The sequence below is a fragment of the Astatotilapia calliptera genome, chromosome 9 (genome assembly GCF_900246225.1).
Source record: "Astatotilapia calliptera chromosome 9, fAstCal1.2, whole genome shotgun sequence".
Lineage (NCBI taxonomy): Eukaryota > Metazoa > Chordata > Actinopteri > Cichliformes > Cichlidae > Astatotilapia > Astatotilapia calliptera.
This window is the reverse complement of record NC_039310.1, coordinates 34,696,620-34,717,401: the sequence shown is the minus strand read 5'-3', so window position 1 is coordinate 34,717,401 and position 20,782 is coordinate 34,696,620. Positions and strand designations below refer to the sequence as shown.

The following is a 20,782-nucleotide window of genomic DNA, read 5'->3' as shown; positions in this document are numbered from 1 at the left end:
AATTCAGACACAGAGGATGAGGACTTCGATGGGTTTGATTGATGATAAAAATGTGAGTACCAAACTTTGTTTTGCTCCTGCTTTATTTTTAAATATGCACACTTGTATGCTTGTGTGTTGTTGATGATGACGATTACTGGTAATAAAAATGTGAGTACCGAACTCAGGTTTGCTCCCGCTTTATTTTTAAATACGCACACGGTACTTGTATGCGCCCTATAATCCAGTGCGCCTTATGTGTGTGTTAAATACAGTAAGGGCACACATAACTGAGACTGCGCCTTTTAGTACAGTGCGTCTTATGGTCGTGAAAATACGGTAATAATGTAGCATATGAGGTGTTGAAATGTTCTACAAATGGAGAACTGGGCCCAATTTGATTTAGTTACTTACCTCACAGCGGCTGCAGTTGATCGCTCTCTTTCCCTACGAGAAGCCTGGGTTCGAGCCCGACTATCCTGAAGGGACATTTCCTGCCGTATACACAATAGATGGTTGGGCCAAATGCCGCGTCATGTGCCTGGTGGGACTGTCAGTTGAGGACATCTGAGATATTGACCTATAAGGAACTGTTACACCCCAGCCCAGGGGAAACTGGCGTGCAACACAAGGAAAAAATTTTAAAAAAGGAAAATGTCCCCACACTCCCTGCTCTCAAGGAAGACGAACCAAAAAACAACGGTCACGGAGTTTGCAACAACCAGTCAGTTTATTAAGTCCCAAAAGGTAGCGGGTGTCAGGATGAGCATGGCCAAAACAACAAACAACACTCTAGAAATGAAATGCAGCTGGTTTACCTACACGGGAAACCCCAAAAGAAAAGTACAGGTTTCTTACCTGCCTCCCTAACCAAAAACAGGAGAAAAGGTTCCCAAAGAAAAATGGCTTCTCACCCCTACAGCTACCGAGTCAAAAAACAAAATTGACACAGGACACAATTATGCGACCCTCTGGTGTGGCAGACCAAAAAACACATCAGAGGTGGGCAACTCCAGGCCTCGAGGGCCGGTGTCCTGCAGGTTTTAGATGTGTCCTTGATTCAACACAGCTGATTTAAATGACTAAATTACCTCCTCAACATGTCTTGAGGTTCTCCAGAGGCCTGGTAATGAACTAATCATTTTATTCAGGTGTGTTGATCCAGGGTGAGATCTACAACCTGTAGGACACTGGCCCTCGAGGCCTGGAGTTGCCCACCCCTGACCTAAACCCTTCTTGTAACGGATATTAATGTTAAAGTAAAGACCAGCTCATGAGGCGTTGGTTGCTGTTCTGCATCGGGGGGGGGTTATGGTCGGAAAATACAATGGTTGGTAGAGGATTGGACCCAAGGTACACTTCGAAATGCTGCAAGGCTAAAGCCTAATTTTCAATCGTGCTGTAATGTAGCTGGTGTTTTATACATTTTTTGAAAAGAAACAGATGGGATGGTCAACGTCATCTTCATCCTAATTGACCAAAATTAGCATTATCACACTAAAGAAAATCCCTTTGACAATTTGGCAGTACAAGTTATTGACGGACTTCTATCTGTCAATAACTTGTACTGCCTGAGATATTCATTAGAAACTTTTACTCAAGCTAACTTCCCTTTGTTTCTACTGCTCTCCATAACTGATAATCTTTGGCAAATTCTCAAATAGTTCCATACAGAAATGTAATCAGTTTTTGCCAAAGGATACAAAATTCAATCTTAATTAAGCATTCATGTGTATGAGCAGTGCATGTAGAGTGATCAAATTAATATGTTGCATACCAGCATTCACTGATACATGTAACACTGTCTACTGGACACTTAGTTACAATTAGTATTGCTTTCCCTCAAATCCCTCGTCAGCCAGAAGTGACTGGTCACAAAACACGAGCTACAGCTGATTCCCAAAGGGAGGACATGAAAATTCCTAGACACTCTGGGCTGGCTGTGTCTGCAGGTCTCGCCGCAAGAAACTGATAAGAGATTCGTCCTTTGGCAGCAATTACGGCTGATGAAAATTGCTTAAATATTACTACAAATAGCAGTGGAATTTTCTCGAAAGCTCAACATTATTCCCAACATACTGGATGTCAGTGTGGGCCTTGGGAGATGCAGGTCATTCAGATTGGCACCTTGGTGGCTGAATAAGCATTTGTCATTGTGGTATACCATATGGTGAGGCATGTACCAAACTCACCATCAGTGCGAGCAGGTGTTTCAGTTTGACCAGAAGGTAATCTGTTCTGACATTCTGCTTCTCTCTGTGATCAGATGATGGGAATAATGTTTAGTTTTTAAGATTACATGGATGTTTGCACAGAACAGATAACACCATTCATATAGTCAACATATTTTACATAATATTAACATGACAATATTAACATCCACTTTGTTCTGCGTGCATAGATTTTAACCCATGTTGCACCAGTGGCCTTTTAATTATGAGTTTTATTTAGACTTTTAGTAAATAGCCATGCAATTCATGAAACAAGAATCAGGAGGTTCTGGTAGAATTCTGTTGCTTTTTAATTGGACGGTTTGACTAAACTTAGAAAACATACAAAATTAATAACAGTTCAAAGGAAATCTTTCTACATGCTGGCTGCCAGCTTCAGACAGGCGTGTGAAATGCATATACTATTATTATATATTGTACATATATTTATTAGTTTCAGATGTAGCCATTCTTGTATTTTGTTTGTTTACATTATTGTATTTTGCACAACTCTGTTGCTTGTGAAGCTCGCACACAAGAATTTCACTCACATGTGCTGTACCAATGTACCTGCACATGTGATGTGTCAATAAAAGTGATTTGACTTGATTTTCCATGTCTTTTGTGAACATTTCAAACTGTGTAGCTCTAACAGGCGGTTGGCTAACACATACAGCACCACCTCATTACAACGATGAGAGGTTCCAGTGGAAAAAATACATACTGCAATAACAATAAAGCAACAGCACTTTTTCCAGTTGTTACACTTATATCTTTCATTACAAGCAATTCATGTTAGAATACTTACGGAATTAAGCACTGCTACTTTTAACATGGACATCATACTAAAAAGTGTTGCTTAGGTAACAAACAGGCAATTCACAGGATAAGTGTTCATATGGAGAGCCTTCAGTTTTCAGGCCCCTCTTCTGTGAAACCAGTTTCCAGTTTGAATTCAGGAGACAGACGCTATTTCTACTTTCAAGATTAGGCTTAAAACTTTCCTTTTTGCTAAAGCATATAGTTAGGGCTGGACCAAGTGACCCTGAATCCTCCCTTAGTTATGCTGCAATAGGTGTAGGCTGCCGGGGATTCCTTTCCGGGAGTTTTTCCTTTCCAGTCACCTTTCTCGCTCACTCTGTGTTAATAGACCTCTCTGCATGGAATCAAATCTGTTATTAATCTCTGTCTCTCTTCCACAGCATGTCTTTATCCTGTTTTTCTTCTTTGCCCCAACCAGATGGCCCCGCCCCTCCCTGAGCCTGGTTCTGCTGGAGGTTTCTTCCTGTGAAAAGGGAGTTTTTCCTTCCCCCTTCGCCAAAGTGCTTGTTCATAGGGGGTCATATGATTGTTGGGTTTTTTTCTGTATCTACTGTACAATATAAAGCGCCTTGAGGCAACTTTTGTTGTGATTTGGCGCTATATAAATAAAATTGAATTGAATTGAATATGCAACACTTATGAGGTCATAACTGATCTAATGGACTTCCACACAGTAACACTGAACAGGAGATTAAAGCTGAATTCTGTAAAGCCTGATTAAGATTGACCCAGCAGAAGAGCATTGGTTCAGATCCCTCGTGTTTCTAGCTGTGTTCAAATGAACTTTGTCAGGATAATGTCCCATTAGTCTGCCACTTTTGTCACAGCAGGACACTTTGTAGATTTGCTGATGCCTCAATAGGTTTGTGTTACGGATGAAAGACTTCACACTGCTCATATTTCAGTGGATTAACTTTAGTGTGGATGAGCTGATGATTTTTTAGATGATGAAACCTAGCACAAGACTTTCCACACTAAGCACAGTTGAAAGGTTTAACTCCAGTATGAATGAGCTGATGTCGTTTTAAGTTGCAACTCTGAGTAAAAGATTTTCCACATTGATTACAGATAAATGATTTAACTCCACTGTGGATGAGTTGATGTCTTTTTAAGTGACCAATAAAAGTAAAAGACTTTCCACACTGATCACAAACAAATGCTTTAACGCCACTGTGGATGAGCTCATGTTGTTTTAAGTCTCTTTTCTGATTAAAAGACTTTCCACACTGATCACAGTTGAATGCCTTGACACCAGTATGAATGACCCGATGTGCTTTTAAGTAACCAAGCCGTGCAAACGACTTTCCACAGTGATCACAGCTGAAATGTTTAGCTCCTGGGTGGATGACCTCATGGACTTTTAAGCTGTAACTGTGAGCAAAAGCCTTTCCACACTGACCACAAACAAATGGTTTAACTCCACTGTGGATAACCTGATGCGTTTTTAAGTGACCAATCAGAGTAAATGACTTTCCACACTGATCACAACTGAAAGGTTTAACTCCACTGTGGGTGAGCAGATGGACTTTTAAGCTGTAACTGTGAGCAAAAGCTTTTCCACACTGACCACAAACAAATGCTTTAACTCCACTATGGATAACCTGATGCGATTTTAAGTGACCAATCTGAGTAAAAGACTTTCCACACTGATCACAGCTGAATGCTTTGACCCCAGCATGGATGAGCTGATGTGTTTTTATGTGGCCAATCTGAGTAAAACCCTTTCCACACTGACCACAAACAAATGATTTAACTCCAGCATGGATGACTTCATGTCTTTTTAAGTGACCAATCTGAGTAAAAGCTTTTCCACACTGACCACAAACAAATGATTTAACACCAGCATGCGTGACTTCATGTCTTTTTAAGTTACCAATCTGAGTAAAAGCTTTTCCACACTGACTACAAACAAATGATTTAACACCAGCATGCGTGACTTCATGTCTTTTTAAGTACCTTTTCTGAGTAAAGGACTTTCCACACTGATTGCAGCTGAATTCTTTAACTCCACTGTGGATGAGCTGATGTGTTTTTAAGTCGCTTTTCTGAGTAAAAGACTTTCCACATTGATCACAGCTGAATGCCTTGGCACCAGTATGAATGACCTGATGTGCTTTTAAGTGATCAAGGCGATTAAAAGACTTTCCACACTGATCACAGCTGAATGCTTTGACTCCAGCATGGATGAGCTGATGTACTTTTAAGTTGCTACTCAGAGTAAAAGACTTTCCACACTGATCACAGCGGAACGCCTTGACACCAGTATGAATGAGCTGATGTCTTTTTAAGTTGCTACTCAGAGTAAAAGACTTTCCACATTGATCACAGCTGAATGCCTTAATACCAGTATGAATGAGCTGATGAGTTTTTAAGGGACCAAGTCGATTAAAAGACTTTCCACACTGATCACAGCTGAATGCTTTGACTCCAGTATGGATGAGCTGATGTACTTTTAAGCTGCTACTCCGAGTGAAAGACTTTCCACATTGATCACAGGTAAAGCTTCTGTTCCCACTATCGATGCACTGGCGTCTTCTGGGCTGCTTCATAGTGGTCAAAGGGACAACAACTGGATCTGTGCTTGCCGGCGTTGGCTGTTTTTTGCTGATGTCCTCAATGTGTTGAGGTTTTGGCCTGCTTTCCCACATCTCTCCTATAATGACAAAGAAATAAAACAGAAAACCAAATGCAGTTATGGTAAGAAGTAACCCATAAACTGTACAGATGTACACATGGCATTCTTAGAACCTTATTCAGATCAAAAGCATCCTCATAAATAAAATATCAATTTCAGAATTTTTAAAAAATATTTGTACTTCGCATTGCTTCTTAATACTTCTCCTTTAATGGTTTTTGTCTATTTCTACTACTATTTACACTGTAGATATATAGTGAAGATTAAAGATTCAAAGGGTTTATTGTCATATGTACAAGAAGAAAAAGCATTTCTCTGTGCAATGAAATTCTTTCTTTGCTGCCACACACACATGCCGGTTAAGTTAAGGGTTGAAAGAAAGTATGTATATATACACAAATGACACCACATAAAATATAAATAATACAAATAAATAAGTGAAGATAAAATTTAAATCTGAGATAGAAAATAAACCCCCACGTATAAGCTTAAAAACACTACAAAAGACCAAGGATAAAGGAGGATTAGAACTACCTAACTTTCAGCACTACTTCTTAGCCAACAGGCTTCAGTTTACCTCAGGATGGCTAAAACATACCCTCTTAGATGAACCTTTGCTAGATGTAGAACAAGCACTTTGCAATAATCTAGAGCTTATCAGCTCAAACATCCAACGACATGAATGCTTCAAAAGCGTCAACATCGGCTCTTCTCTGACAGCGTGGTGGGAGTTTCTAAAATTGACGGCGTCTTCATTAATCCCATGCAAACGTACACCTATCTGGAACAACCCTGACATATTACAAAACAATAATATGATAAACTTTTCAGATTGGAGTGATAAAGGAATCAAATATTTAGAACATATACTAGAAGGAACAGAATTTATTTCATTTGACAGACTAGTTACACAATATGGGATCAACAAGAAAAGATTTTTAGAATATCAACAAATTAAATCCATAGTAAAAAAGAAATTTAAACCAGGTCAAGTTGAACTACAAACACCACCAAGTGTGGTTCAATTTCTTACTCTTAAAACCCCCAAATTACTATCCAAAATATACAGAATGCTTTCTAAAATAGATGAATCAATATCACTTCCTATTGCAAAATGGGAAGCGGATTTATCAGTTAACTTAGACCAAAACTTCTGGTCTCAGATTTGCTTAAAAACCTTTCATCTAATTAGAAATCCCAGTCTTCAATTAATTCAATACAAAATATTACATAGAGTGCACTATACAGGTCATCGGATGTTCAAGATGGGCTTTACGTCTACCAACAACTGCTCACACTGTCAAACCAAAACACCGGACATTTATATCCACGCTCTTTGGTTCTGTCCACCAGTTCAGAAGTTTTGGTGCGAGATATGTGAAGACTTATCAAAGTGTCTGAAATGTAACATTCCAACTTCCCCCTTAGTGTGTTTGTTGGGCAGCTTAGATAATGTCACTTCAGATAAGAATATAGCCCATATGGTTTTCACTGCCCTATGCATAGCCAAGAAAACAGTCCTCATGAACTGGAAAAATAAAAATAATCTTAATTCTAACCAATATAGAAATTATCTATTAAAAATGGTAAATGGCCCGCATTTGTATAGCGCTTTAGTCAGTCCCTAAGGACCCCAAAGCGCTTTACACTACATTCAGTCATTCACCCATTCACACACTGGCAATGGCAAGCTACAGTGGGGCAAAAAAGTATTTAGTCAGCCACCGATTGTGCAAGTTCCCCCACTTAAAATGATAACAGAGGTCAGTAATTTGCACCAGAGGTACACTTCAACTGTGAGAGACAGAATGTGAAAAAAAAATCCATGAATTCACATGGTAGGATTTGTAAAGAATTTATCCGTAAATCAGGGTGGAAAATAAGTATTTGGTCACCTCAAACAAGGAAAATCTCTGGCTCTCACAGACCTGTAACGTCCTCTGTAAGAAGCTTTTCTGTCCCCCACTCGTTACCTGTATGAATGGCACCTGTTTGAACTCATCATCTGTATAAAAGACACCTGTCCACAGCCTCAAACAGTCAGACTCCAAACTCCGCCATGGCCAAGACCAAAAAGCTGTCGAAGGACACCAGGAAAAGTATTGTAGACTTGCACCAGACTTGGAAGAGTGAATCTACAATAGGCAAGCAGCTTGGTGTGAAAAAATCAACTGTGGAAGCAATCATCAGAAAATGGAAGACATACAAGACCACTGATAATCTCCCTCGATCTGGGGCTCCACGCAAGATCTCATCCCGTGGGGTCAAAATGATCATGAGAACGGTGAGCAAAGATCCCAGAACCACACGGGGGGACCTGGTGAATGACCTGCAGAGAGCTGGGACCAAAGTAACAAAGGTCACCATCAGTAACACACTACAACGGCAGGGAATCAAATCCCGCAGTGCCAGACGTGTTCCGCTGCTGAAGCCAGTGCATGTCCAGGCCCGTCTGAAGTTTGCCAGAGAGCACATGGATGATACAGCAGAGGATTGGGAGAATGTCATGTGGTCAGATGAAACCAAAGTAGAACTTTTTGGTATAAACTCAACTCGTCGTGTTTGGAGGAAGAAGAATACTGAGTTGCATCCCAAGAACACCATACCTACTGTGAAGCATGGGGGTGGAAACATCATGCTATGGGGCTGTTTTTATGCCAAGGGGACAGGACGACTGATCCGTGTTAATGACAGAATGAATGGGGCCATGTATCGTGAGATTTTGAGCCAAAACCTCCTTCCATCAGTGAGAACTTTGAAGATGAAACGAGGCTGGGTCTTCCAACATGACAATGATCCACAACACACCGCCCAGGCAACAAAGGAGTGGCTCCGTAAGAAGCATTTGAAAGTCCTGGAGTGGCCTAGCCAGTCTCCAGACCTCAACCCCATAGAAAATCTGTGGCGGGAGTTGAAAGTCCGTGTTGCTCGGCGACAGCCCCAAAACATCACTGCTCTCGAGAAGATCTGCATGGAGGAATGGGCCAAAATACCAGCTACTGTGTGTGCAAACCTGGTAAAGACCTATAGTAAACGTTTGACCTCTGTTATTGCCAACAAAGGTTATGTTACAAAGTATTGAGTTGTATTTTTGTTATTGACCAAATACTTATTTTCCACCCTGATTTACGAATAAATTCTTTACAAATCCTACCATGTGGATTCATGGATTTTTTTTTTTCCACATTCTGTCTCTCACAGTTGAAGTGTACCTCTGGTGCAAATTACTGACCTCTGTCATCATTTTAGGTGGGGGAACTTGCACAATCGGTGGCTGACTAAATATTTTTTTGCCCCACTGTACATTGTAGGCACAGCTGCCCTGGGGCGCACTGACAGAGGCGAGGCTGCCGGACACTGGCGCCACCGGGCCCTCTGACCACCACCAGTAGGCAAACAAGGTTAGTATGCAGCCAGGAGGCAGCCTGGGATCGAACCACCGACCTTCTGATTAGTGGCTGACCTGCTCTGCCACCTGAGCTACAGCCATCGAGATTACATTAGTCTCGATACAGCCTCTGCCACCACATCAGATCAATTGCTCTGGGCTCCTTTGATTAGCTCCATCACCTAGTGGGGGTGGGGGGGGGGTCATAGTTTTGTCCCACCTTCGCTGTTGTGATTGGTGTGGGGGTAGGGACACGCTTAGGGCGTCGGGGGATTCCCCAGGAGCATCTTCCTTGGGGGGGCTCAACCCGGGATAGCAGTCATGGCCTATTAGGGGCTCTGTTGGCTCTTAGGTGACTGTTTCCTCGTGGCTGCGTGCAGCGGGGCTAGGGGAGGGTCGACACTGCTGTTCTGGGCCCCGGTCCGGATGGGCCTTCTCACACCCCCGTTCTCTGCGACCTGCTGGAGCGGGGGGGCCAGGAGGAGGAGTTGGCCGTCCGACTGGGGTCTGGAGTGTGGGGCCTCCCTGCTGCTGCGGAGTCGGGGTGGTCTGCTTCTCCCCACCGCAGGGAAAAGGGTAACACCACCTGGGTCTGGGTGCAGTTTCCCCCTCCAGGGGCAAGGGTACCTAGACCCGGTTCTTAGAGTACGCTTGGGGAGTGTGATTGTGTGTACAGCGTCTCTTTATGTCTGTCTCCACGTTGGTTGAGTGTGGAGTAAGTGCATATGAGAGCATGAGGGTGGGAATGGATGTTTGCATCTGTGTGTGCCTGTATGTCTTGTCTATATGTCAGGTTGGGTATCAGACGCCACCTCTCTGAGGACATCTCAGGCCCTCAAAGGTAAGGAGGCCTATCTCCCCGCACCACTTCCCCTGCCAGTGGCAGATGCCCTCAGACATCGGTGCATTGGTGGTTCTTTGTGTCCGGGGATGGGCGCCCAGGTACACACCGACTCACTCCTTGGTGGCTGCTTATCGGGGCCTGGGGCTCGCTTGGGCCACTTTGGGGGTGGGGTGCCCTCAGCCTCTCAGCCTGGGACTCGGTTACTCTGTCTTATCAGTGCTGAGGGTGAGGTTGTTGTCCTCATACCATGACACCAGACAGGCCACCTCTCTCCTACAAGCCGTCATTCCACATATTGATTATAACGTGGAATGACGTTGAGATGTTCAATGATTTGGTGCAAATTATGGGAAAAGTAGGAGTTAAATGAGTTTAGAATAAACCTGCAATGATACTTGTCTCTGTGATGCTGAATACTTTATTACACTTATGAGTTGTAGTTGGTTGCAAATGTGAAGTTGTTTTAACCTAAAGACTTTGTCTTCTAGGATACAGGCTCTGGGTGGAGCTGGGAGTTAAACAAGCTAAACATTTAATTACTGACTAATGTTTTTACACAGGGTTACAGGTTGGAGTGAAGCTGCTCCAAGTGGGAAACCCTGGAGATTGTTGCACAGTCTCCCTAAAACATTCTTTTACATGTCTCATTGGGGAGTTGACACATGGCGAGAGCCGTGTGGCACAAGAGGAGTGTCATTTTTTTTAATTTGCATATGTCGTGAGGTGCCATGACGAGAAGGAGTGACTGAGGGGATCGTCCACAACGTGGAAGCTGAGGCCAGGAGAGAGGCTTCAGGAGGATCAGAGATCACCTTCAGCACAGCAGACATCGCGCAGAGAGCTGTGCTACTGGGCTTCTAGGAGATCATCAAGAGGAGTCTTTGCACAGCAGACAACTATAAGGAGTGGAAGAGTTTTGACGTTGAAGTTGAGGAAGACAACTAAGGTGTACGACGTGCTCTGCCTTAAATCGTCCGGGGCATTGGAACATGAGAACCTGAGGGATGAAGGGAGGGTGCCAAGCTCCAAAAGTGACAGCGCAGAGGAGGTCCAGCGATGGACTTGTGGTTCTGTGAAAAGCACAAATGCCAGGTGACTGTGAAATAACTAACAGCACTTTTTCCACAAGTGAAGCCAGTGACTTACTATCCTAAAAGATTAGACCTAGTTGCTTGTGCTTTACCTCCATGCGTGAGATCAGTATATGCAGCGGCTCAAACTGTACAATGTTCCGGGAAATAGTTTTATTTCACCCTTTGACACTGTTAGTTCCACACGAGGTGGATGTTTTACTACTGCATGCTAAAATGACCTTTCTGTAAGCTACAAGACACTTGTCTCTAATGTCACTATTACTCTCACAACCACACAATCATAAAATGGGGCACAATTCTGAATCCGTCAACCCTTTTGCCAATGAAAGAAGAGGGCACTGCTCATGAGTGTAGAGAGCACGTGGAGGAGGAGTGTAAGCCCAGGGATGACGTAATAGATGTGCCACTCGTTGAGGGAAAGGTTTGGTTTGTTGATGGTTTGAGCTTTACAACAGCAGAAGGACAGGCTAAAACAGGTTTTTACTGTAGTAGATAGTGAGAAAGTTATCTGTGCAGGACAACTAGCATGTTTCATATCTGCTTAAGCAGCAGAGATAGTAGCTTTAACGGAAGCGTGTAAAGCTGCAGAGAGACAATATACACTGATGGCCAATATGCAGTTGCTACATTACATTTCTTTGAAGTGCAGTGGGTGAGACGAGATGTGACAGCCTCTACAGGGAAGCCTGTAGAACACGCCAAACTCCTGCAAAATCTGCTGGAAGCAATAATATTGCCCAGTAGAATTGCCATTTGTAAATGTGTACACACATGTGAGGGAAAGATCCAGTTGCATTAGGGAATGCTTTTGCAGATAAGATCACAAGAGAGGCAGCTTTCGGAGCACATGGTGTTCACATTTTAGCGGTGCAACACCAACAGATGTTGCCTATTATACGAGATGTACTGGCAGACATGCAGGCCCACTCACCTACTGCAGAAAAACAGTTTGGCTCACAAAAGCAGCGAGCTTGCAGGATGGTGTTTATTGTCTATGTAATAACCCAATACTGCCTCAGAATTTGTATGACCGCTGCGATTTTGAACCATGGGCCGTGCCATGTCTCGACAGGAGGGATGATGGCAGCAGTAGAGCAACATTTTCATAATCTAGGATTTAATACTTAAAAAAAAAAAATTTAAAAAAAATTAGGGCTGAACGATATATCGCATTTGCGATAATATCGCGACATGATCAAGTGCAACTTTCTAACCGCAAAGGCTGCGATTATACTGCGATTATATTATACAATTCATGGGCTGCATCCTCCTGAGGCCGCATTTGTAGACCGATTACGTCACAGCGACGCGCCGAAGGCTGTCCAAATTACTACCATATCCCAGCATTCATAGCGCGGCCCAGCCAAACTCCAGTGTCCAGCAATGGCGGCCGCTACTAAGTTTTAAAATTACTCATACTAATCTTTCTGGGGCACAAAATAAACTTTTAACATATTTTCAGGCGAGAAAGTAGTTGTGTAAACATCGAATATCTGCTCGGTTTATCAAGATATCCCATATTTGCAAAAGTGCTTCGACGTTTTCAGAGGCGTCTGCTACCCACCAGCTCGACAGCTAGCCGGGAGCTCGAGGGTTACTGATGCGGCCGAGAACGGCACAACTCCCGGCACATCATTTTCAGATCACCGCGGAGTTTCGCTGCTCGGGTTAAACATAATATATAAGTCACTTAGACAACCTAAAAATGTTATTGTTGGGCTTTTTTCAGTGTTTTGTTTGTTCGTGAGTAAATCGGTTTGGCTGAGATTAAAGTTATTAGATTAGATAAAATAAAACTTTATTAATCCCCCGGGTGGGTTCCTCCTTGGTTTTCACACAGCTGACTAAACGTCAAACAGAAAACTTATTAAACAGAAGTATGAGACAGTCGAGAATTTACACCAGTGTCTGGTTATATTTTAGATAGCAAGAAGCAGACGGCCGAGTTTATTAAACTCCACCGAGACAGCGGTGACGCTAATCAGAACTAGCCTTCTGATTAGCTAATCAGAAGGCTAGTTCTGATTAGCTAATCAGAAGGCTAGTTCTGATTAGCTAATCAGAACTAGACCGTCCAATTTCACGCCTTTAAACTTTAAAGGCGTGTTTGTTTGTGTGTTTATACAATTGCTATTATGTTTGCACTTTATGTGTAATGTTACTGACTGCAGAGATCAGTAAGATGTTTGTAAGCTAAAAATAAACTATTGTGTATGTTCAAATATACTGTTGTGATTGAAGAAGTAAAATAAAAATGTCAGTCATCAATTCATGCATCACCTCATGTCATCATAACAGAGGTCTGTCTTCCAGGAAAGAACAGTTTAAAATTAATGTAATATAGTATTGGCCAAACTATATGATGTATTGCTTGTCTTTGTTTAATAATACAGAAGACAAAGACCTTAAAAAATAATCGCATATCGCATCGCAATCGCAATATTGGGGCAAAAAAAATCGCAATTAGATTATTTTCCATAATCGTTCAGCCCTAAAAAAAAAAAATTGCAGGTCATGTATGATATGTTGCAAGAACAATTCTCGGGGTAATTTGAGACCTAAGAGAGGGAAATTCCCCAGACCCAGTCACCCATTTCAAGTTATTCACATGGACTTTATAGAGCTGTCTAACTGTAATAACTATAAGTACTGTTTTGTGATAGTGTGCCCTTTTTCAAAGTGGGTAGAAATCGTCCCAACTAGGGAAGCAGATGCCATTTCGGTTGCCAAAGCCATATGTAAGAATATCATCCGGGACACGGGATTCCGGAGACCATTTATAGTAATAATGGTCCACACTTTGTAAATGAAGTGATTGGATTAATGGCACAGCATCTAGGGATAACACTAAAACATCATTGTTCATATCACCCACAAAGTGCAGGGTTGGTAGAGAGAACTAATGGCACAGTAAAGCTAAGACTTAGGAAAACAATGGAAGAGAAAGGCAGGACATGGTTAGACTGTATAGAATTAGTTAAGATGTACATGAGGATTACTCCAACAGAGAACGGTCTGACGCTTTGGGATTATATATGGTAGACCATTTAGAGGTTTAGTCTTCTGTAGTGATGATAGAAAAGCAGAAGAGAGAACACATTAGCAGATTGGATGCTTAAAATGTTTAAAAGTAAAGAAGTCATGAGAACAAATCATCTGCCAGATGATTCTGTTTCTCTGCAGGAGCAGAGTCTGAAGTCTGGAGATTAGATGCTCATTAAGGCCATGGAGAGGAAGTGCTGGCCCAGTCCACGGCGGGAAGGTCCCTATCAGGTGCTGCTGACGACGCCCACAGCAGTGAAGATTGCTGAGATAAACACTTGGATACATCAAGTGCACTGCAAGAAGGTAACACACTTCCTGGCCGACTCTGGGTAATGGTGAAAAGGCCAGCGGTACAAAGGGGGGAGTATATCTCTAGGACCTCTCGTCTCAATCCTGGTGAAGAAACCAATGGATCCAGAACCCAACTTAGAATGGCTAAGGAATGTGCTGTGCACCTTCTTGAGCCTGTTAGCCCTGAGTGGGTTGACAGGAGCGCACTGGGACAGAGCAAACCACACCCAGTACCCGCATGGGTTTTCAACCAACTGCTGGTGGCAGTTGAACACAACCGCTCACATAAACAACGAGACCAATGGTTATGCTTGTGATGCCACTGTCTACACATTCTTCTGGACTGTGGCCATATAGCCACAGAGAGCGAGACAGTTTGTTTGCTTGCCTTAGCAACACATCCAGGAGTAAACGTACTTGGAACACTGCCAAATTTTCAACTCCTCTGAACCTGAATGGATGGTTGATTCACCAGTAGCCGGGAAGGTGAACTGCTCTGGTAAGACAGACCTGCTGGCCTGACTCCAAGTATCTGACTCACTGCAGGACATTGAACAGCTAAACAAACTGGAAGCAGGCCAGTTACCCATGTGTATGAAGGGCAATGGATTAGTCCAAGTTGGAGATTTACCATGGAATTTGTGCAACATCACCCATTCTTTTTGTCCTCTGCAAGAAGGGGTGTAAACAGAAAAGAGTTTTGTCTACATTTACATCATGAACACTTCTCTAAGCTGGTTGAGGTTTTGAGCCAAGAAGATCAAAACAGCTTGATCTAATTTCCTTCTAAAAATCTTTTTCTGCAGAGACAACAGGAAAGGAGAAGTGTTGTAAATGCAGATAATTCACCAGTTGACTCTAACCCCCACAGGATGCCTACAGTGAGAAGATTTGGGGGGTTGATAGGAGTCATAAAAAGGAGTGTTGACCAGGCTGCAGCTTTGAAGTTAGCTGAAAGCAACATGGACCAAACAATAAAATCAACTGATGTGTGTGAATGCCTATGTCTGTATACAGTTGGATTGTAGTGACATATGATTTTTGAGAATGTTGATTCTTCTTGTTTGATTGTTGACATCCAGTTGTTTACTTGCAAGTTGTAGTTTACTGTGTATGAGATCAATGAGAAGCAGGTTAACTGCTTAAAAGAATTAAGTGTGATGTTTTGCTGCAATAGGAGGTGAATGACATGACAGAAGCCTGTGTATAAATGACGCCTGCGCTGAAAATGTCAAGCAACTGGTGCATGGCTGAGAATATACTACACAGGAATAATTTGGAGCATACAAATAACAAAACAGGAGGGAAATGTTAAAGTGAATTGTTAAATGTTGTCATTTTTATATTTACCATCTCTACATTGTTTCAACTCTGTGATGAAAGGAATAGAGATGGAAAATGTGACGTCATTCAGGGGTAAAACCGCAAAGGATTCTGGGAACTTGTGGCAAGAGGTACAAGCGCACGCAGGCTTTCAATTGAAATCAGTTACACTGTGATAAAAAGAAACACAAAAAAATGGCAAGAAGCTGCTGTATTATTAACTGCAATAGCCGGTCCCATGACAGCCACGGGAAGCCGACCGGTAAAGAGATCGGTTGTTATCGGATTACGTCGTTGAAGAGAAATTGTTCGAGCCATGTTTCCGAAGTAACAAAGAGGCGACTGGATTGCAGCCATTCAAAGACCAAATATAACGTCCCAGAACACTCCAGCTCACAGGTTAGTCTGCTATAAGCATTCCCACAAAGGTCAGTCTGCTGTTGTAGTTAATGCGTCATTTTTCATAACATAATTGGTGATATAGGTTACAAGCAAGTCTGGCGCTGAACAGAAATTGTCGCGCTATGCTCCTTTGTTTATTGTGCATAAATAGTGAATTGTCCTGACACAATATTGCGTTTCGCTTCTGTTATTACCATGGTACATTGACAAAAACATATACTTTTATTCACAGGATAAAACAGTTGTTTTCTATCACTAATTGCCCAGTACGATTACAGCATACAATATTATTGTCACTGCTACATTTCTGTGATGCGTACCAGAAATTATTTCCACTACTAATTAATTACCGTTGAGCTTAGGGCTGAACGATTATGGAAAATAATCTAATTGCGATTTTTTTGCCCCAATATTGCGATTGCGATGCGATTATTTTTTAAGGTCTTTGTCTTCTGTATTATTAAACAAAGACAAGCAATACATCATATAGTATGGCCAATACTATATTACATTAATTTTAAACTGTTCTTTCCTGGAAGACAGACCTCTGTTATGATGACATGAGGTGATGCATGAATTGATGACTGACATTTTTATTTTACTTCTTCAATCACAACAGTATATTTGAACATACACAATAGTTTATTTTTGGCTTACAAACATCTGAGCATAAAGTGCTGACAAGGAACCCTGGTGTAAACATTAAAATGAAAGTCAGTACAATGTGCAGATTGCAGAAATATACATAAAAAAAATCAGTGGCTTTACCACACTCAGTTTTTCGACATCTGTGAACTACTAGACAGTCATTCAATTAAAAAATAATATTAAATAAATAAAACTAATAAATAAAAAATACACACATCTTACTGATCTCTGCAGTCAGTAACATTACACATAAAGTGCAAACATAATAGCAATTGTATAAACACACACACAAACACGCCTTTAAAATTTAAAGGCGTGAAATTGGACGGTCTAGCCTTCTGATTAGCGTCACCGCTGTCTCGGTGGAGTTTAATAAACTCGGCCGTCTGCTTCTTGCTATCTAAAATATAACCAGACACTGGTGTAAATTCTCGACTGTCTCATACTTCTGTTTAATAAGTTTTCTGTTTGACGTTTAGTCAGCTGTGTGAAAACCAAGGAGGAACCCACCCTGGGGATTAATAAAGTTTTATTTTATCTAATCTAATAACTTTAATCTCAGCCAAACCGATTTACTCACGAACAAACAAAACACTGAAAAAAGCCCAACAATAACATTTTTAGGTTGTCTAAGTGACTTATATATTACGTTTAACCCGAGCAGCGAAACTCCGCGGTGATCTGAAAATGATGTGCCGGGAGTTGTGCCGTTCTCGGCCGCATCAGTAACCCTCGAGCTCCCGGCTAGCTGTCGAGCTGGTGGGTAGCAGACGCCTCTGAAAACGTCGAAGCACTTTTGCAAATATGGGATATCTTGATAAACGGAGCAGATATTTGATGTTTACACAACTACTTTCTCGCCTGAAAATATGTTAAAAGTTTATTTTGTGACCCAGAAAGATTAGTATGAGTAATTTTAAAACTTAGTAGCGGCCGCCATTGCTGGAAACTGGAGTTTGGCTGTGCCGCGCTATGAATTCTGGGATATGGTAGTAATTTGGACAGCCTTCGGCGCGTCGCTGTGACGTAATCGGTCTACAAATGCGGCCTCAGGAGGATGCAGCCCATGAATTTGGACATGTCCAGAGTATAATCGCAGCCTTTGCGGTTAGAAAATTTCACTTGATCATGTCGCGATATTATCGCAAATGCGATATATCGTTCAGCCCTAGTTGAGCTCAAAGGTCCCATTAATAAACTGTTAACGAATGTGTATTTATGAAGACGATTTGTGAGACTGGTAAACTTATGATATGTACGATGGTCTTTCGTTCTACACGGTGCATTTCAAGGTCCTGTACCCATCCGTCGGTAAACTGTACCTGGGCTTGTTGCAGTGACCCGAAGTTACTAAACTTCACGAGTGTATGCACTCACTCCAAGAACGTATGATTATAAATATGAGCGTGGTGAAAGTTGGGCAGCACGCTAACGTCCTTTGTCCACTCTGTGTGCTCGTACGGGTCTAACCCTTTCACTCCTTTGATTTTTTCCTCGTATCTCTTCTTTGACTTTTCATCAAGTCTGTCTTTGTACAGACCGGCATTGTTCTCCTTTGTTTTGTACATACCTTTTTGGGGGCAAAGAAAAGCCAAGAAGGTATTGGAACGGGAGAATGAACGTTTTGCGGTGCTGCAAATGCTTGCGTTTGATGTGGTACTTGGATTGTTTTGCCACGAGTTCCCAGCATGCAATGCGCGAAAGTCACGTGGTCTGTCGATCTCTATACCTATTTTTCTCTAAACAATTTGAAATTTAGGCCCTGAAATACTCTGCAAGAAACCAAGAGGGTCTCCCACTCGGCAGGCCCTATTCTCCATTTCACCGAGTTAAAACAAATATGTCGTGGGCATTTAATTAGAAGAAACAGTAATAGTGTTTCACCCAGAGTTTTGGGCTTTCACAGCAAAACCTCACAGACGTCAGTGTTGTAGTTCACTCCGACTGGAGGTCCAAATGATTTCAGTGAATCCAAACTAAGAAATAAAATCAGAACAATCACATGTGAACACCATCCACCTTCAACCCACTATGAGCCTTCATATGAGACTAAATCACATAAACTACCTCTGAAAAACCATTGGATCTATTTGTACACATGTCGTATGGAGTCGTATTCCCCTCGTGTTATCACACAGCAACTAAAGCAGCTAGCAGCATGCTAAGATAACTAGCTAAAGGCTAGCGCCAGCTTAATCACGTGTTCAGTCACATATGCTGTGATGTGATGTACCCATAAAAGTGATTTGAGATTGGTTACCTGTGCAGGAGAAAAGACCAAAGACTAGTGATGTGTCCTGTGTGTCGACGCTTCGATACCTGTGTCGGGTAATCTCGGCGAGTTTTTGTGAAACGCGTATCGAGGCTCGCTTTGATTACGTATGCAGTGACGTTCGAGGCCTCGCGGGCAGTCCGTACCATGTGACTGATTCAGGAACTGGCTCGCCGGTTCGCGCCAGATTCGAAATAAAGTGGGCAGCAAAACACAGCTGATTTCCCATCACACTGTGTTGTTGAACAGATTACGTACGTGTTACATAGTTACTTGAGCATTTATTGTTCGATGGAACCAGCAAGGAAGAGATTTTTTTTTAAATCTCATCTCTTCTAATAAAGTATGCACACAGTAATAAATATCACGAATGATTAGTACCATAATATAAATAAACAACACCACATATCCTATAATCTGATTTCTGTCTTTTTTTTAAAAAGTGAAGCGCCACACACTAGTTTGTGTCATTATCCAGATGTACATAAGCATGATTACAGTTACTAGGGGTGGGTTTTGATTATCGATTAAAATCGATACTTGGATAAAGTCATATCGATTCATTAAAATCCTGAATCATTTTTTTAAAATATAAATTCATTTTGCCCGAAATGCCAGAATCTCAGGTTAAACCTCACAAAATTTCAACAACCACCAAACAGCTAAAGCAGTAAATGAGAGCAGGAACACGGATTCTGCACAAAGACGTAAACACAAAGCACGGAGCCTCCGACGGATCTCTCTCCAAACAATATTGAGCGAACCAGCAGCAAAAGAAGATCCAAACTACGCTTCACATAAACATCGTCATGAATTCACTCTGACTTTTGCTGTTTTGTTTCCACCACAATAAAATCACACTTCATGCACAGCTCTCTCTCTCTGTGTACTTCAAGAACAGTTTCCAGTCTAAAAATCTGTTTTCTGCATTATTCGCTTATTTGTTACGCACAATTCTACCGTTGTTTACAGGCTGTCGGCCGCTACTTTTTCCTTTTACTTAATTCCGAAAAGAAAAGCTAATTTCTGCCGTTCAATACTGAAGAAATTTAAAGTTTTTAAAATTATGCAAAATTACAAAACGCTTAGTTGTGTCTCTAATCAAACCTCTGTAACTTTGCTCTGCTTCACTTCAGCTGCATCAGGTAATGTTCATGTGTTGATTAATGGTTTTCTTTTGTTTTTTATGTACTGCAGAATATATTTTTAAAATCCAGGCCAAGAAAATCGCCTTCACGTTTTTCTGTGTTTTATCCTCAATTACTTTGACACAAAGGCATCTGCTGATGCTCACACCTTTGATAAAGTCTCCAAAGTGTCAGCTTTCTTTTTATATCTATAAAAATATACAAAATGTACTGATGCATGATCTGAATTATAATATTTCTGACTGTCTGAGGCAAAATTTCCCCACACAGCCCTAACAGTTACACAATCATAGCAAAACTCTGTCCTGATAGTTTCCAGTTTCTCTTTTGTATCAGACATACTGAGACAATATTCGGGATAAATAACCACGAACACAATTTATTTATTCAGTTTAGAGGTTTACACATCATTATAATCACAGAGCCCGTTTCACTTGAATCGTCCACTTGATGGCGCAGTAGAGCAAATGAAAAGCTTCAGTTCATCACTAGGCTTCATCTCACCATCACTACCAAAGACTGAAGGGGAAGTCCGTGAAAAAGCTGGAGTCAGGCTGGCGAGGCCATGATGAGCTGGGAAGCATATTTAGCAAAGCCTACCAGCTGCAGGAGAGTGAGTTTTCAAAATAAAAGTTGCTTTCTTCTTCTCTGAGGTTTATGTCTTAACAGCGCATCGTGCCT

The 20,782-nt window shown here is 41.7% G+C and overlaps 1 protein-coding gene across 1 annotated transcript; it reads right to left on the bottom strand.

The window, feature by feature from the left end:
• Positions 1-3,590: 3,590 nt before the first annotated feature.
• Positions 3,591-19,254, bottom strand: LOC113029694 (zinc finger protein 665-like). The gene is made up of 2 exons (XM_026180684.1): positions 18,942-19,254; positions 3,591-5,664 (listed from the first exon to the last, which is right to left on the bottom strand). Exon 2 carries the CDS (start codon positions 5,657-5,659, stop codon positions 3,986-3,988), a length of 1,674 nt encoding a protein of 557 aa, XP_026036469.1. The 5' UTR covers positions 5,660-5,664; positions 18,942-19,254; the 3' UTR covers positions 3,591-3,985.
• Between the last annotated feature and the right edge of the window lie 1,528 nt (positions 19,255-20,782).